Source organism: Drosophila sechellia, chromosome 3R, assembly GCF_004382195.2.
Source record: "Drosophila sechellia strain sech25 chromosome 3R, ASM438219v1, whole genome shotgun sequence".
Classification (NCBI taxonomy): domain Eukaryota; kingdom Metazoa; phylum Arthropoda; class Insecta; order Diptera; family Drosophilidae; genus Drosophila; species Drosophila sechellia.
The window spans coordinates 13,508,711-13,526,296 of NC_045952.1; the positions used below are offsets into that span (position 1 = coordinate 13,508,711).

The 17,586-nt window shown below is 41.6% G+C and overlaps 2 protein-coding genes across 2 annotated transcripts; both read left to right on the forward strand.

Moving 5' to 3' along the window:
- The first annotated feature begins 860 nt into the window (after window positions 1-860).
- LOC6606326 (protein fem-1 homolog CG6966) lies at window positions 861-15,856 on the forward strand. The gene is made up of 5 exons (XM_032723126.1): window positions 861-1,637; window positions 12,876-13,236; window positions 13,427-14,027; window positions 14,092-14,878; window positions 14,941-15,856. Exons 1-5 carry the CDS (start codon window positions 1,578-1,580, stop codon window positions 15,124-15,126), a joined length of 1,995 nt encoding a protein of 664 aa, XP_032579017.1. The 5' UTR covers window positions 861-1,577; the 3' UTR covers window positions 15,127-15,856.
- Window positions 15,857-16,224: 368 nt separating this feature from the next.
- LOC6606327 (low choriolytic enzyme) lies at window positions 16,225-17,586 on the forward strand. Its single transcript, XM_002031096.2, has one exon. The coding sequence runs from the start codon at window positions 16,797-16,799 to the stop codon at window positions 17,550-17,552; it is 756 nt and encodes a 251-aa protein (XP_002031132.1). The 5' UTR covers window positions 16,225-16,796; the 3' UTR covers window positions 17,553-17,586.

A 17,586-nucleotide genomic window follows, 5' to 3' on the forward strand; every position in this document is an offset into this window, starting at 1 on the left:
GTGATATAAAAAAAATTGAAAAAGTAAAAGCAAAAAAATTAATTATTTAAAACAAAACTTTTACATTTTCTTTGTTTAACAACAAATGTTTTAACAGAATTATTTTATACGTTCGTTGTTGTTAGGAACAATCAACCATTTTGTTATTGTTTATGTGTCATATCTTTTGTTGTAGTTGTTGCTGAAGTATGTACAAGAATGCGCACTAAGTTGTAGCTTTAACTAATTATATTATGGTACACAATATGATTAAACTTTAATCAAAGTAAGCAGAAACTCAAGAATAATCCGTTTAAATATAACTAATCGATAATCCATTGTTTTCATTTTGTTTTGGATTTTTCGTTGAAACAAGCACACACGTATGCATAATAAACATAACCGTATGACATATACAAACAAGATATATACAAATATAAACTAAAATAATAATACCAATTAAGTAAAACATAATCAAATGTACAATGTAAAACAATGTAACTGTTTATGATTTAATGAAAACAAATACAAAATACATATGAAATTGTATGGAATTAATTCAATAAATAAAACCAAAGTTAAATAATGATGAATAGTAATCCAAAATATTATATCCGGATTTTGTGGCGATAATCTTTTGTCAGTTACTGTTTGATGCTGATTGCTGCGTTACTTACATTTTGTGTTGCCATCCTAGGTTTTGCAGTTGTCAAGAGTTGCCAAACTGATGTAAATACAGGTAAACTCGCGGAAGTGTAGAAATCTAGATGGCAACTCGGAATAAAAATACTATAAAAACGCCAAGTGTGACCGCATCCATGCTTGTCAATCAAATCACCTAACGCGAAAACAAACGGAAAAAAATTGACGAGCCACAGCTGAAAAAAGGCATTTTATTTTGCAATCGCGGGCGGGACGGTTCAAAAGAGCGCGACTCCTCGCGAGCGATTTTAGAGCATCACAATCGATCTGCTTTCCTGGCTGTCGGACGAGTTTTCGAAAAACTCGGGAAGGGATTTGGATTTGTGCTAAATACCATGTTGAATCGCAACGAATCGGAAAAGTGCGCCGTTTGATACTCTAGTAACCGAATTAGAGAGCTAGAATTACAAATCGCCAGCGAGTCGAAGTAGGGAAATGCAATTTTCGTCTTCCTGAGACCGAAAAAGAAAGAAAGAAAGCAGAGAAAATAAAAGAAACACGAAAGGCGAATGCAAAGTGCGCAAAAAGATATATGTATGTTTGTATGCAATTCGATTGCCAGGAAGACACGGAAGCAATAAAAAGTACGGGCAAAAACGCAATCGCAATCGTTACACATATTATATGTACATATATTCGCTCGGTTGGAAAGTTCTTTTGTGCAGAAAATCGAAAAACCACACAACAAAATAAATTGCTAGGCAAAAAAGGCAGCAACAGCATCCTCAAGAATCTGAATCTCGCCGCTCTCTTTCACTCTCTCGCTCGTGCCCTCTCTTTCTCTTGACGAAGGCGAAGAAAGAAGCAAAGCAAAGGCGACATAAAATTACCTAAAATCATTATTTTTCAACGTGCTGGCTGCTGTGGCATTTATGCCAAATAACTGAATCACAAAAATGGATTACAAATTCATTGTTTTCAACGCAGCAAGGGACAACAATTTGGCGCAATTGAAGGTAAGTTTTGAACATACCGTAAGCATTGCGAACTGGGATTCGGCAATTTCTCCTGCACACCTGGTTCGTCCAATTGGAAAGTTGCGAGATTCTTATTGTGATTGTTGTTAGAAATCTCAGCTGCTCAGTAAACTCGGCAGCTTATTTAGCCTTGTGACTAATCAATAAAATTCTCTCGCTCACACACACACACTCGCGCACTATCGCGGCACACGCGCGCACACACACACAAGCACTCTCCGCTAAGCCGTACACGCGCATGTGTTCCAGCGGTGCTGTTGGGCCCCTCATTGGAATCTGGCTCGAACATAGCCAAATTACGGAAAAATCTAGTAAATCTTTGTAGATTCGACTTACGGTTAATATTCAAGATAGTGCTTTTAAGAATGATTGCAATTAAAGCAAACTAGTCTACCACTTCAACATTATTTTAATGATTAATTACCTCAGATTAGTTGATGTTAAATGTTGAATAGTCTGATGCTTGTAAAAGACCTTGATATTGCATTTAAGATCTACCCAAGTGCGCTAAGTAAGGTTAATATTGTACAACCATTTTTTGGAATGTGAAGCATGTGATAAGAATCTTATATATTATATTTCCTTCAATAGTTTAGAATGCAAACTGTGAGTTGCTTGCAGATTTGTAAAATTTCTGCTGATTTCTGAAAACATAGTTCATCGATCGCCCAGCTAGAATCTAGCTAGATGCGCCGCTCCGCCGCAAGACAATAACAAATACATATGTTGGGTCTGGCTGGTGTGCTGGTGGGCGTATTGGACTCGAAACTTTTGCTTGCGACTGCAAGACTTACGAGCGAGCAACACACTCTTTGCATAACCAAAGTTCTTGGGCTCGAGCTTGAGCTGTGGCTATGCCTTTGTCTGCCATCCGTGTGTGCCATCCATTCCAGCCAAAGGGGCAGCTTGACATTGGCACACACCGCCGCCAAATGGAAGCCCGTGCACTTAGCAACGCAACTGCAACTGCCGCAGCGACTGGCTGCAATTGGCGCTGTTGCATTGGCCCCCACTTTTGCATTGTTTTGCACAGCGGCTCGTGGGTGTTTATTATTTAGTACGAGCGAGCAGTTTGATTCTAAGCTTAGCACAGCCATATTTTGCATGTACATACATATGTACATATATACTTGGGCCTGGCAGCTCGGAAAATTAGATGTGCATACGCAAATACGTGACATGGAAATGGGTTCGTACGAGGGAAATGCAAATCAGCTGGAATAACTCACTTGGGCGAAAGATTTTCCGTAACATATGTAGAAACGAGCTGCAATTAGGCAACTTCTTGTTGACACGACAATTGGATTAGTCGAAGGTCGCTTAAATTAACTGCCAGTATATTTGCATTATATAAAAAGATTTTGCAATTTATTTGAGTGCTATTTCCTGTCTTTGTTGGCCTTAATGATTACTAGTGCACTTTCAACTTGCACAGAGAAAGGCGATTTAAATCATGCCATTCTTGTTAGTGAGTAAAAAAAATGTCCAAATTATGTAGATTTCATTTTCCAAGAGAACCTTCTTATCAGTGAATTATTTCCACAAAAACATCTGCTTGGGCCAAAGTTTAGGTGCTCATATAAATAAGCGTATTAATAAATTCTGTTCAGCGAACAGCGTATGCTTTTGTTAATTATTGAATTAATCTAGTGGAACCTTTGCTTGGTTTTCCCATCTCTTTGCTTTTCACATTTTCCCCGCACTCATTTCGACTCATTTCCTTTTGGGTTGCTGCCTTATCTTATCGGCTCAGACACTCGCCGTTTGTTTTGTCATTACATATTTGTGTTGTTTTTGCTGCTTTTGCCCAGCTGATGAGTGCTCCAAATGCGTAGCAAGTATTTTTAACCATTTTATGCGAGTGTTGTTTTTGCATTTGGGCCACGTTGCCGCTGCCGCTGCTGCTGAACACGTTAATAACGACGGCGAATTTTAACAGCTGAAATCACGTCGTCAGCGGCGGCGTTTTACTTCCGCGATTGTCACCTGCCGCAGCACTTCGCTCCGTCTCTTTCTCCGCCCATATGCCGCTCTCTCTCTCTCTCTCTCGCTCGCTCCCGCTTTTTCCGTGCCCCCCAGCAACGCCCACAAGCGATCGCACTTTGCTTATTAAAGTTATTATTATGCTGATCGCCGGAGGAACAAAGAGCCATTCCACTGGCATTGTTTTTTTTTTTGGCTTCCTTCTGCTTTCCGGCTGCTGTGTTGACAAATATCCTTGAAAGCGTTCAATCACTCCGATTCGGAAGGCTCGACCCTCAACACTGGAAAAAAAGACCACCAATAAATACTCTTTTAAAATTACTAAAGTTAGATATTTCAAACTAAATATTATAGTTGAAAGCATATAGTTAGAAACCATATAAAAGAAGCTAATTCATTTCCCTATTTCGATTATATTGTTATATTGTTTTAAACGCAGTGACCTAGTGATCTAACATATGGCTTATAAAGCTTAATTCCAATCTTTATGGAAGTGTTATGTTTGTAAGGTCGCATTTCCAGCACTTTTATGAGCTTGCTCTGTTCAAAGCTTAGCCCACCCTTATTTGCTCAGTGCATCACGATCTGGATATTCCTGTTCGCTTTCGGTTATTGTTGTTCTCATCGAACTTCCTGACTGACGACGACGGGGCTCGACCCTGGAAAATATGTCATTCAGTGGGGTGTGAGTTTTCGGACTTCGTCCAAATTGAGGACGAGTGCCCTGTAAATGGAATAAATAAATACGTTGCGATATAAATACATAATGCATACATACATATGTACGTAGGTACATATACATATACGCCGGAGAGTGTGCCCCGAAATAGCATTTTCTGTATGGGCTGCTGCACTCAATGCTCCAAATGCGAATGGGGGAGACGCTATCAGCCTATGGAGCTGTGGAGCTGTGGAGCAGTATGTCTGTGTGTGGAGCTGTGTCGGAGGCAAAGGCAACCTGCTTGGCGGTACGACGTGCAACATGTTCTAGCCTTCGCCCCGTGGAACTGGTTTTTCTTGCTCGCCGTTGTTTATGTTTGTTCCAAAAATAAGAAGGCAACCCCCCTCGCCGCCACAACAACACTCAACTCCCCAACTACGGAAAAAAAAAATAAAAAAAAATATAAAAAACACCTAAGCGAAGAGTTGAACGCCGTACACGAAGTTGAAGTGCCACTTAAAGTTGAGTACACACAACAAAATATTTCTTGGTTCTGCTTCTCTTCTCGGTTTCTACTTCACCCTCCTCTTTGACTTTGTTTTCCCCACTTTGTTGGGTCTGCTCACCTATACATATGTATGTATGTTTGTATGTATGTACGTGATATGGGGCCAGATCGAATGATTGATGAGGTTGAGGGTGGATGATGGATAGGAAAGCTGGACCATCTTTGTAGATCTACAGATAAAACGACTTAAAAGCTGAAGAAAACCGTTGTGAAGTAATGAAGAGAACGTCTTAAGAGATCTCTCCTTAAAAATGCTGAATTATATTGAAAGTATGATGAATATGTTGTGAATGTGCTACTACCGAGTAGAAATAACCCTACATCTCATATAACCTTTACAGACACGTGCCAGCTTTACTTCTCTATAAATTACATAAACATGTCCCAGGTGAATTAAAGGTATCAGTCCGGTTTAAACGCATTCAAATGTGTGTATTTTTGCTGCGCCTTTCAAACGAGCTGGCAAACTCTAACCTTTGGGCCAGTTTTTAATCAAGAACGGATCTAAGGTTCAATGACTAATTTCCACTGAAAACTGGTTTGAATTAAATTAAGTACGGCTCACCTAAGAAACGCTAGGGTTCAGTGATCTTGAATCGGTTTCTTCTGGCTTTTAAGCTAATGAATTTATAACAGAATTTAGCAGATTTATGTTTAATAAATTTAGTTAACTTAGCTTCTGTGAAACGATAACTAATTTGAACGATCGTATGCTATTTCTCGATATATATGATATATGATATATGAATATATCAGAATTTAGCAGATTTATGTTTAATAAACTTAGTTAACTTAGCTTCTATGAAACGATAACTAATTTGAACGATCGTATGCTATTTCTCGAGCACACTACACACTCATTTTGTTGAAAATTGGTCATTATTGATTAACCTTGTAACGATAAGCAATTAACGAATACTGATTAATTATTCTCACTTATGTCTCATTAAACCCGTTGTAGTTGTTGCTTTGCGATGTTTTTAATTACATGCAAACACAGCTAGACAAGTCCATTCGAAATCAAGAAAACCTTTTCGCGCAGCAACACACACTTCAATCAGGCAGCGTTTTTTGAGCGTTTTCAAAACATTTGCCAAGGCACAACATTTAAGATAATTTGATGTACACTTTGTTATTGGTTTTCCGCCTCTATCTTTTTTTATAGTTTTGGCTTTATGCAAAAACCGAAAAAAGCGAATTTTGAGTTGGTCAACAGCTGTTTCTTTTACACTTTTTGGGGTTGAGGTTGATTCTTGTGCTGTGCAATTTACTCGCTTGCCGTTTGTTGGCGTAACCTCAAAATGCGAAAAAGCTGTCTGCTCTTTTTTTCATCTTTTGTTCGATATTTTTTTTGGGGCTGTGCGGAGTTGGAGCTTTGGAACTTTGGATCTCCGCTTGGGGACCTGCTTCTTTTCAATTTATTTTTTCTACTCGCCGGCCGCTCAACAGCTTCTTGATTATTAGCTCGCCATGGTGTGTGTAAGGTCAGAGCCAATCTTGCTGGTTTGCTTTGACTCCGATTCTCTGTGGATGTGGATGTGGATGTGGATGTGGATGTGCTCTTTGTCATCCACTGGCTTTGTGGCCATTGGTCTCTGCTAGTACGAGAATATGTGCACATATTCAAGTACATAGCAGGTGCACTCAGAAAAAATAAGGAGCTTAGCCTGTCGTAGGTACACGAAATTGGTTTTCTGTAGGAAAGAAAGAACTTTAACTAGGCTTGTATAACATATGACCCTTTTGTTTTTGTACTTTCATTAAAAAAAATGCTGTAATCATAATTCTTTTCTGGAATTCGATCCTATTTTTAGAACTCTTGTTATTCTTAAACATATTTATTGAAACTGTTATTGATAACCGATAAGCTAACTTTATTTATTTGGAATTTTACAAGGCGAAACTTAATAGCTATGTATGCAGTATATATGTACCAAAACATCTGAACAACAAATAAACAAGGAAGGGCAATTAACAGCAACAAAGATAACAACACAATTGAAGCCGAAGAGCGGAATAAGCGCTTAGTACATAGTAGATACAAAACCCAAGTTTGAACTCGGTGCGTGTTCTGTGTGTACATATATATATTATATATATATATATATGATGTATGTGGTGTATATGATGATAGCGTTCATTGGCTTTATCGTGGAGCGTTTTGTTCGCATTGCTCTTGAATTTAATTTCAGGCCTTTTGTTTTGGTCTCTGCACTGGGAGAAACGCCTCAAGAATTCCTCGGCAGATTGTTTGGCAATCGAGAAACTAACTAACTCTATTTCCACCCGTTTGGCCAAATTCGAACACTAAGAATGGTTTTGCAACTTTTGGCGAGCTTTTTGGCCATTATGCAATCGCCATGTAGAGTGAGACTTGGCATTAGGAAGTGCTAAAACAAGTTGCCAAATACTCGAATAGAACTTCTTAATTAAGCAACACATTTGGCTAAAAATGATTTCTTATACATGTACAACCGACTTCGAACAGCTGTTGCATCATAGCGGTTCGTTCCTAAATAAGTAAATAATATTTTATGGCTAATATATTCAGAACAGGAGCACGGCGATTGCTCGAGTAATTAAGCTAGAAAACTTGTTCTGTGCAGAGGAACCGTTAAAACCAAATCGAGAGCAACGTTCCAGTCGGAAGCATTCAGAAATCGGTAATAAGACAGCCAATTTGAGTGTCGTAAAATTCGCTGACCTCTTTGGGCCAAAACAAAATATTTGCCAGCGTATAAATGCAAATAATCATTCAAAAAGCAATTATATTTCTTGAAGGTGACATCCGGTTTGGAGGTTTAACAACCCGCGTGATTAACCATGACTGTGAACTGAATAGCCTAGAAACGTGGCGCATTATTATTTCGCTGAGTGCACTTTTATCGCCCATCTCAACTACGCGTACTAACGACGCCAACAAAACTCCACAATGAGATCGACAGACAAAGTCCCACGATTTATCAAAGGAAATTATAAAAATTATAATACCACCCTAAAAAATATGAACAATATAAATATTATTATTATTATTATTAAGTAGCTCCATTGTATATAAATATGTACATGTTATTTCGTTTTAAATGGTTTTTATTGTTTTATGGTGACTGTAAACATCAATGTCCTCGTAAATCAGCAGGGTATCGACAGTTCGACCCCCTCCGTATAATTTCACTTGTATTTGCTATTTTATTTACTACATCGTGATTTCTACGATCCGAGCTGTCAAGTTCATCGCACGATTAACCAAAGCAGCAAAATGGAGGAAAGTGCGATTGAAGCGCTTATGAAATGTAATCATAAAACAGAAAAGATGAGGAAGCGTTTATTCAGTGTTTATGAGTGGGGCCTCATGTGCTTATCTTTCGAATTCAATCCCCTCTGCTAGCTATCTGTGTTTCTGTTTGGTCAGCGAAAGCGGATCTTCCCCCAGGAGTCCCATCTCCAATCTGCAGCTCCAAACAAAAGCAAACCCATCGATGTGGCAGCGTGTGGCCAGTGATAAAGACTGCGGCTTATCGAAATCTGAGGCGCCGCTCTTAAAGTTTCCACGCTTCTCTTAATGCATTAGTATTTTTCCACTTAACCAAACACCCTGAGCCATTCAAACGACCTTGACCCTGACACTGCCGTTTCAGCTTGGTTCCAATGTGAACCCTTTCATTGAGCCACTTTGGCTTCCCTCGCCACTCGGATGCTCCGTTAAAAGCACCGTTGACCTCAAAGTCCTATGATAATGAGCTCAAGCTGCGGCTGCGCACTCCGATATTGACATCTTCGGACTGCGGCAAGAGGCTACTTAGCATTTCCAAAAATTAAGTTGTTTCGAATGCAATCAGATCATTTGTAAAATAAAAGTGTTATAATACATACATAAATGTATGTATTTCCTTTATTTTCCCGAAGAACACTCCTGTTTTTTCCACTGTGCTTCTGTTTGTGCCGCTTTATCGGCTACTGGTCATTTTGGCTTACTTTGCATTTGTGGCTCGAAAAAACTCTGGCTTCTGTCACCCTTGAGCCGACTGCGCAGTCGCGGCTAAGCTAACGAATTAGCCAAACAATTTGAGACAGACGCCGCTTGACTGATTTGAATGCCGGGCCCCAAAAGCACCAAAAGCCCCAAATACCACACATCGAACACCGAATACTGAGTGCCGAATTTCAAAGCAGTATTCAGTTGAATGGTCGATCGGTCGAACGGCATCCCAAATTGAATTATATTGGAGTGTGAGGACCAAGTCTGAAGTCGGCTGAACTTGGAGCTCGGCTGGGCTGTCGTCTACTTGCATATGGCGTCGACATTGAACTCGTTCAATGTCAAAATTATAATAAATTATGCGTGTGTGCGGCGGTTCAAAGGGGGGGTTTCCCCCGGCGGGGGGATATATGACGAACGGTCAGAGCTGAAAAATTGATCGCGTAGCGAAAAACGACCAACTAACAATTCACACAGAGCAGCAGAAAACTATTAACAACAACAATGGAAAGTTGTTTATTGTTTATTACACGGAAACGAACAATTTGTTGTTGCTCTTTTGTTCGTGTTGTTGGCTCCATTTAATAGCGGTGTTTAGGCCGTTTTTCGCTTGACATTTGTGCATAGCGGTAAATGTCATAGCTCAAGGTGTTCCCACTCTCGTTTTGAATTTCGAGAACAAACAAACATGTGAAACGCTCGAAAAACAGCTGATTGCCTGGGTGGGAAATCGGTGTTGTGAGCGAACATTTCCCCAATTTGCCAAACAATCCAAGGAACACAGACGGCAAATTAAAAGCAAATTTATTTCCACAAATTGTGGAAGTGAAATTTTTGCGTTTCTGTTTTTCCTTTTTGGTGCGAGTTAAATTATATGGATATTAAAACATAAATTAACTCGGACCGCCGCATTCGGACTTTTAGCATATTTGTTTGGCGATTCATTCATCTTCTCTCTGCGGGGGAACTTTTCGGCTTTTGGGAATTTCTCCTTTGAATCAGAAATCCAGAACGAAATTAAGTGGAAAAACAAACAGGAGTTTCTTAAGAGAATCGCAAATGCCAATTTTGTGGCAGGCAAATTGTAAAGCGTTTGAAATGGGAATTACACGCATGTGTCAAATTAGACAAGTGGCTACCTTGCTTGACTGACTGCATCATTGGATAGTCTCGGATTAATACTTATGTGTGTCAACAGAGATACTGCGGACTTAATGGTTCTTTATTGCAAGGCAAATTGTTTGCTGTTGAATTAGACATTTATCTGTCGATAAATATTCATGGCGTTCGCCTCTTGATTCTGCATATTCAAATTTCGAACAGACTTTTTTGAACGCCTTAAATTTGTTTACATGTGTACTTTCTATCCGCCTGGGCATTCCCACTGATCACTTAGCATAATTACGTAAACGCAATGAGACATTTAGCAAGTGAAGAGTTTCCCATAATTTCGTATCAATTTCTTGATTGGATTTCCTTCCATATCTGCGCCGGGGTCACATCCATTATAGCATAATGGGGAGCGACCTGAGCACGATTGATTGATTTTCCTACACTGCCGGTTACCTTACAACCTGCCACGCCTCCATCCCCAGCCCCCTGCGAACCGCCCACATTTCACGTGCCACTGGCTTTCTGTGCCACACAGCCTGCCCCGTTTTACCATTGTCAGTTTGACTTTTCATTTCGTTTAAAACTTTTTCGGCTTTGGACCTCAACAACAAGGTTAAATAATGACCAAAAAGGAAGCTATAGAAAGCGAAAAGGTAGAGGAAAATTCGGTGATACAACAGCATGAGTAATTTGTATGCCATTGGGCTAAATAAAGTCATTTTCAAGTTGCCATCCTGGGTGAACCATAATTACTGCGTGTCTAAAAATCAATATAGTGTTGTTATCAAGTTCATCAGAACTTAAAAGTGCCACACTTCTTAAGTTTAATGTTTATTTCTCTACCAAGTGGTTAAGTCAAGAGTGAAAACAACCAGGAAGCTTCTGGTTTTTAGAGCAAGCTGAAGTAATAACTTATATAGATTAAATCTAACAACCTGAAGATGTTTTGCGAGTGGAAGACTGACTACTCCCAATGTTCCTACGATGTTACCCCACTTGGAACGCCCATACCACGCAGACACAATGCTGATTCACGGCTGTCAGAGTCACAATCATAATTGATCAAAAGGCGGAAAAGCAGCAAAATGCTGCCGATGATCAACTTTTGCCTCGGGTGCGAAAGCGAAAAGTTCAGCAGCCAATGAAATGAAATTAAATGGAATCGACAATGGCGCGACGGTGTAACATAAATAAATATACTTTAGCTTTTGCTTTCGCACCGAATTAAATGCAAAATTAATGCGTAATTTGCATTGTTCAATTCGCTGGCGCACTTGCACATTTGTTGTTGTGCCGCGATTGCTTCCCAATAATCTGTATTTTGTAAATACATACGTTTTCCGCCTAATAGTCGTGCCAAAAATGTTTCTTAATTTGTATTTTCTCAAGCTTTCTCTGGTTCTTTTATTGGTTTAAATGCTATTTTTTCCTTGTCACGCGCACGAGGCGTTGATTGCCGCCGGGCGGGCGGAGGGGATTTTCGCCGGTCTTAAGGGGGGCCAAAACAAAGAATTCCGCTGTCTGGTGACGATACCAACAATATCGACACTAGGCGAATTGGCCAAGAGCGCAGTTCTCTCTTCGCAAAAAGTTGGAAGCGATTTCCTGTTGACCGAAATTGTTAGGACAAATGTTGGTAAGAGCATTCTAAAGCAGAGAGAATAAATCATTAGACAATACTGCTTAAAATGAAATATTAATACATAAAGGGTTTTTCAATACTAGCTAAATTAGAGCCTCATGCAAATGCTTTTAAAAATAAATACGTGATGTTATTTCTATTCAGTTGCCTTCGAATCTGTGACAACGTCGAACTTTCTAGGTTGTACTGTAGCTAAAGAGCCGTGCGGCATTCACAAGGTCTTTCGATGCCATACCCCCCATTCCCTCCCACTTTTCTTTTTGCCAGCATCTCTTAACTTGGCTTCCCCGCTTTGTTTTTATTTATTTTCTATTTCTGAGCAGTCTGGTGAGGTGTTTTTTTTTTTTTGTGGGGGGTATTTAGGGGGCGATTTTTAGGTGACACAGACATATGAAGAAAAGAAAACTAAAATTGAGTCAGATAGGTTGAAAATACTATTGTCTCGACGGATTGATGAGGTACAGCCAAGGCTTTCAGCAAATGCGTTTTACTTCCCTAAAAAGCAGGGTTACAAACTTTGTAAATATTTTATTATATTGCTTTCTTACCCTGTTTTTTCTGAGTAGGATTATGGAAATGATTTGAATAATTATAAATAGAATTGATTGGAACTTTGTTGTTGATTCCTTTGTGCTTTAATATATTCGCCGTAGCCAATGTGGCGACCATTCCACCCCACCGCCTACCACCCACCGCAACCCCTGCCCCCTCATCTATCCACCCATTTTGCACGCGCTGGCAAACAACATAATTAGCATACTATAAAACAAAAACGAAACACGTTTGACATAAATGAATTTCAATTTCAAATTGGCTTGGGACGCAATGCGGCCGCTACACAATAAAAATCATTAGCAACTGAGCGGGGAGCTATACTATATTCCCCAGCTGATTTCTGGCTATATCTCCACGATTTACCCACCCATTTGTGCTATCCATTGCCCAGGTGGTCTGAGTTTTTTCACGCTGTCAGCGATTCGCTTTGTTCGTCATCAATTTGTTTGAAAGCAGCCATAATTATTATCGCCTTTTTATTGATTAAAAACAAATATTATCTAATTGGAATTTTTCTGTGATTTGGTAACTATCAGAGGGAAAACAGCTTATGATATGAGCTGGATTGGTATGGAATGTAATCCAAATGTGATGCAATCTAGATACTTTATAAGTTCGCAGTAATAATAGCTTTACTGATTATATAACGTAGTTTAGAATGTCCAATGATTGATAATCTTACTATATATGCAATGCTTCTTCTACTATTTTTTTAGGCCACCCTTTACAACAAAAGCTCCGGCGAAGTGGGCAGCCTGATATCCGCGAAAGTGAACGGAGCCACCCCGCTGGTGATCTCCTGCCGCAATGGACACTACGACATTGTAGAATACCTATTGACAAAGTGTCGGGCCAACGTGGAACAGGTGGGATCGGTCAGTTTCGACGGCGAGCCCATCGAGGATGCCCCACCGCTGTGGTGTGCTGCGGCCGCCGGCCACCTGGGCATCGTGAAGATGCTCGTCCGCCGGGGGGCGAATGTGAACAGTACCACCAGGACGAATTCCACACCGCTGAGAGCCGCCTGCTTCGATGGACACTACGAGATCGTCAAGTACTTGGTGCACCATGGAGCAGGTAACTACTTTGTTTTTGTTTATCTTACCAATCTTCCAGCTATTACTTGTTCCATTTAATCTAAAACTACACAAATCAAGTTTGTGTATATCCTATTTAAATATAAAGGTCTTATAAAAATAATAACTGGAACTGATTTTGTTAGTTTTGCCTCTTGATATACGTGCTAATTGTTTGTCTAATTCCGCAGACTTTGAGGTGGCGAACCGTCACGGCCACACCTGCTTGATGATCGCCTGCTACAAGGGTCACTTCCGCATCGCCCAGTATCTGCTCTCCCTGAACGCCGATGTGAACCGCTGCAGCGTGAAAGGCAACACGGCACTGCACGATTGCGCCGAGTCGGGCTCCTTGCAGATCCTCCAGCTGCTGCTCAAGCACGGCGCCACCATGGACGTGGACTATTACGGAATGACTCCGCTGCTGGCGGCCAGTGTCACCGGTCACATGCCCATCGTGGAGCACTTAATCACTTTGCCCTGTGTGAACAGGGAGTCTAGGATTCACGCTCTGGAACTGCTGGGTGCCACGTATGTGGACCGGAAGCGGGACATGGCAGCGGCACTAAACCTGTGGCGTCGAGCGCTCGAGGAGCGAGCCGTGGAGCCACCGCTGGAGAAGAAGGTTCAGGAACAGGTGCCGGCCTATGAGATGGTTCGCGAGGTGACCAGCGTGGAGGAGCTGGAGGAGATGGTTTTGGATCCGGATGAGATGCGAATGCAGGCTCTGGTCATTCGGCAGCGCATTCTCGGACCCACCCATCCGGACACCAGCTACTACATTCGATTTAGGTGAGTTAAATATATAATTGCATTCCCCAATTGCGTTATCTAATCACCATTTATATCGATTTAGGGGTGCTCACTATGCGGACGCTGGACGCTTTGACCGCTGCATCGAACTGTGGTCCTATGCGCTCACCATGCAGCAGAAGATTCTACAGCCACTCAGCCCGATGACGCAGTCCTCGCTGCTGTCCTTCGCCGAGCTGTTCAGCTTCATGCTGGTTGAGGCGGGTCGCCTGCTGCCGAGAGGTCGAGTGGTTCCGCCGATCGAGCCTGACAGCATGCTGACGATATTCTACAAGGCTGTCAAAGAGGTTGAGCGCGGGCTGGCATTCACGTTGGAACAGCAGAAGGACCAGCAGCAGCCGCAGAAACAGCTGCCAGCAGCTGAAAAATCGCCATCCTGTTCGGCTTCCTCATCCGCATCTTCCTCCTCCTCAACGACGCTGCTTTCGGCGCATCAGCACGATTGTAATCACGATCCCAATGCTCTGAGCCGCACCATGATAAGTGCCATTCACATAGGCTGTCTGCTGAGCTCCCTGCTGGACACAGACGCCCTGAACCCAGAGATGCGTCGCCAGGTGATGGGAGCGCTGTACCGTCTGAATCGCTTGAAGGTGCGCGTAAGATTCGATCGCACCGCCTTGCACTATGCCTGCTATCGGGAGGGCACGCTGGCCGGCCGCTATCCCTCATGCCAGTTCCCCTCGGTGACGCTGGCGAAGGCCTTGCTGGAGGTGGGAGCTGACCCGAATGCCATCGACGAAGCGGGCAACACGCCACTCCATTTGGCTACCATGCAGCCCTATGTGGAGCCCCTGTCGCACATTCTGCTCGAGGGCGGAGCGCATTTGGTGAGTATGGTATCGAGGGCAGTCCCGTTGACCTTACTAATGTGATTCTTTCCTCCTAAAAGGACACCAAAAACTATGCTGGCGAGACGTTTGAGAGTCTGCTGGCCCCCACGCCCATGCATAAGATCATCGACCCAATGAAGTACACAACGCTGGCGTGTTTGGCCGCGAGGACGATCAAGAAGCATGACATTCGCTACGAGGGAACCGTACCAGCCACACTGTACGAGTTCATCGAGCTGCACTAGAGACGAGGATCGGGACGAGGACTGGACGAGAGTCAAGCACTCAATTCACTCAATCACTCAATTGATCACTAGATGGAGCAATCGATCAACAGCCTGCCCGCCCGCCATCCATAACATAATATCTACTACTACTATGACTACCGTCTATTTACTGTATAATTAGAGATGGAGAGAGAGTTCGAAACTATGCTGAATGATGAAATATGGACGAGATCGTTACTAACGACTGGAAACTGATTTGTGATGTTAGCAAGCGAAGTGCCTGAATCGACGGATCAGGACGATAACTACTACCACTGACAACGATAACAAAACAGAAGCCAATAAAAGAAAATCAGGCAGACAACCGAAGCAACGCGATGAAATGTTCTAGAAGAGATGATTTGCTGTCTTTGAATTTGGCTTGCGAAATGTTTTGAAACTTTCTTTTTAATATGTGTTCTTGCTACAACATTTTGTATGACTCATTGTATGTAATTGTACTATATGACCAAGAGCCTGGGCGAGATTGAGCAGCTTAATTTTAATTATCTGGCATCAAGCCGACTCCTCAATTGCTGCAGCAATCACGCCCAAGCCACGGAAAATCCAAAAACCAGAATACCTAAAACAAAAACAAACAAAAAATTATTACCGGCCACCACACACAACTCACGACTTAGTGATGCGTTTGTTTATAAACGAGAAAACGAAGTTTTGGAAATATACAAATTGTAATTAACAACAATAATCAACTATTGGTTTATACCTGGAATTAAACATACTAACTCCCAAGCAACATAGCACCGACATAAAGAACCCAAATGCAAAACCTTAATGTATGATATCTACGCATGCAAATGTGTTATATCAGCTAATTCTGATCACAGGAATACTTTGATTTATGTACTTGCACAGTATTTGCTTATCAAAGGAGTTTTAGCTGCAGCGCATCGAATTGCCTGACAAAGTACATTGGTGTCTAGAAAAATATATTTCAAAAGCTGAAAGTATCTAATATATTAAAGTTTTGTATAACTGGCTAAAAAGGGTTCACATTAAATCACAATTGGTATGTTACCAAATTATGGCTTCTTTCGTTCGAGTGCAGTTTCAAATTATTAGTTATTAGGTAATCAAAATTTCGCCATTTTAGCTCTAGAACAGCTGAAAATACACATTTTAAAGGGTAGTCAAAAATAATTGTGGGGGTGGCTATTAACTTGGCCAACGTTTCAACAGTAGCATATGTGCATGTGTCTAGCCACCAGTGTGTTCTGAAATGCAATTCGATGTGCATTCATTAGGCTTATGCAAACGTATAATTATTGTATCTATGCTAAGCACTACAAAATGGGTTCCATGGAAAAGAACGTGGTTTATGTAGCTCCAATCTGGAATTGTGTTTAGCTAACTACACTGCAATTTTTTAATTGGAACATGTAAAGTTTTTCAAATTCTCGTTTCGATGTTGTAAAGAAAATTTAATCATTTAACAAGGGTACATTCAAAAACACAGTTCACGTTTGTGCTAGGGAAAGTATTTTTTTGCATGTACTTTATTTGTCCGTGTATGTATGTAAAACCTTAATTTAAAGAATATTTTCGAGACAGAAATAAAACTGATAACTATTTTAATTGAACGACTATAAAAGCGGGTTGGCATTTGAAGTTTGGTCACAGCTATAGAAATGTTCCTTCAAACAGTTCGGTATTTGCTTTTGGCAGGCATTTTTGCACCCAACCTGGTGGCGTCCGAAGGAATCGAGTCCTACGAGAACTACTACAACGAGATCCATGTTGATGACGAGCAGGCGGAGGCCAAGACCCGAAATGCGTTGACTTCTCCACTCCAACGCTGGCCAGGCAATAAGATATTCTACCGCATATCCACGGACTACAGTGAACAGGAGGTGGCCAATGTGCGGACAGCAATGTCGAGTTTTGGCGAGCAAACCTGTGTGCAGTTCGAGGAGATCGAAGGATCTCCGCCCGCAGGCAAACGATATGTGTCCTTCAAGAAATCGCCAAATATGTGTGGCACTCGAGTGGGCTATCAACCCCTGTCCTTTGGTCCGCACGAAGTTGTCCTTAACGAGAAATGCCTCACCATGCCGGCTGTAATTCAACACGAAACCCTTCACCTGCTGGGCCTTTTCCACGAGCAGAGTCGTCCCGATCGCGATGAGTACGTGCAAATCGACTACGACAATATCCCGAGGAAATACTGGTCGCAGTTCATGGCCATGGATCAGACCACCACCTTCAATGTTCCATACGACTACGAGAGCGTAATGCACTATTCGAAGAACGCCTTCGCCAAGGATCCCTCAAAGCCAACAATTCGAGCCCTAATCGCTGGTAAGGCTGTGGAAAGGGAAATGGGGCAGGTGCGAGGACCTTCCGAAGGCGATTGGACCAAAATTCGTTTGATGTACAAGTGCTAGAGTGGAGAAAGCAATCGTCGAGGACTAGGATTGG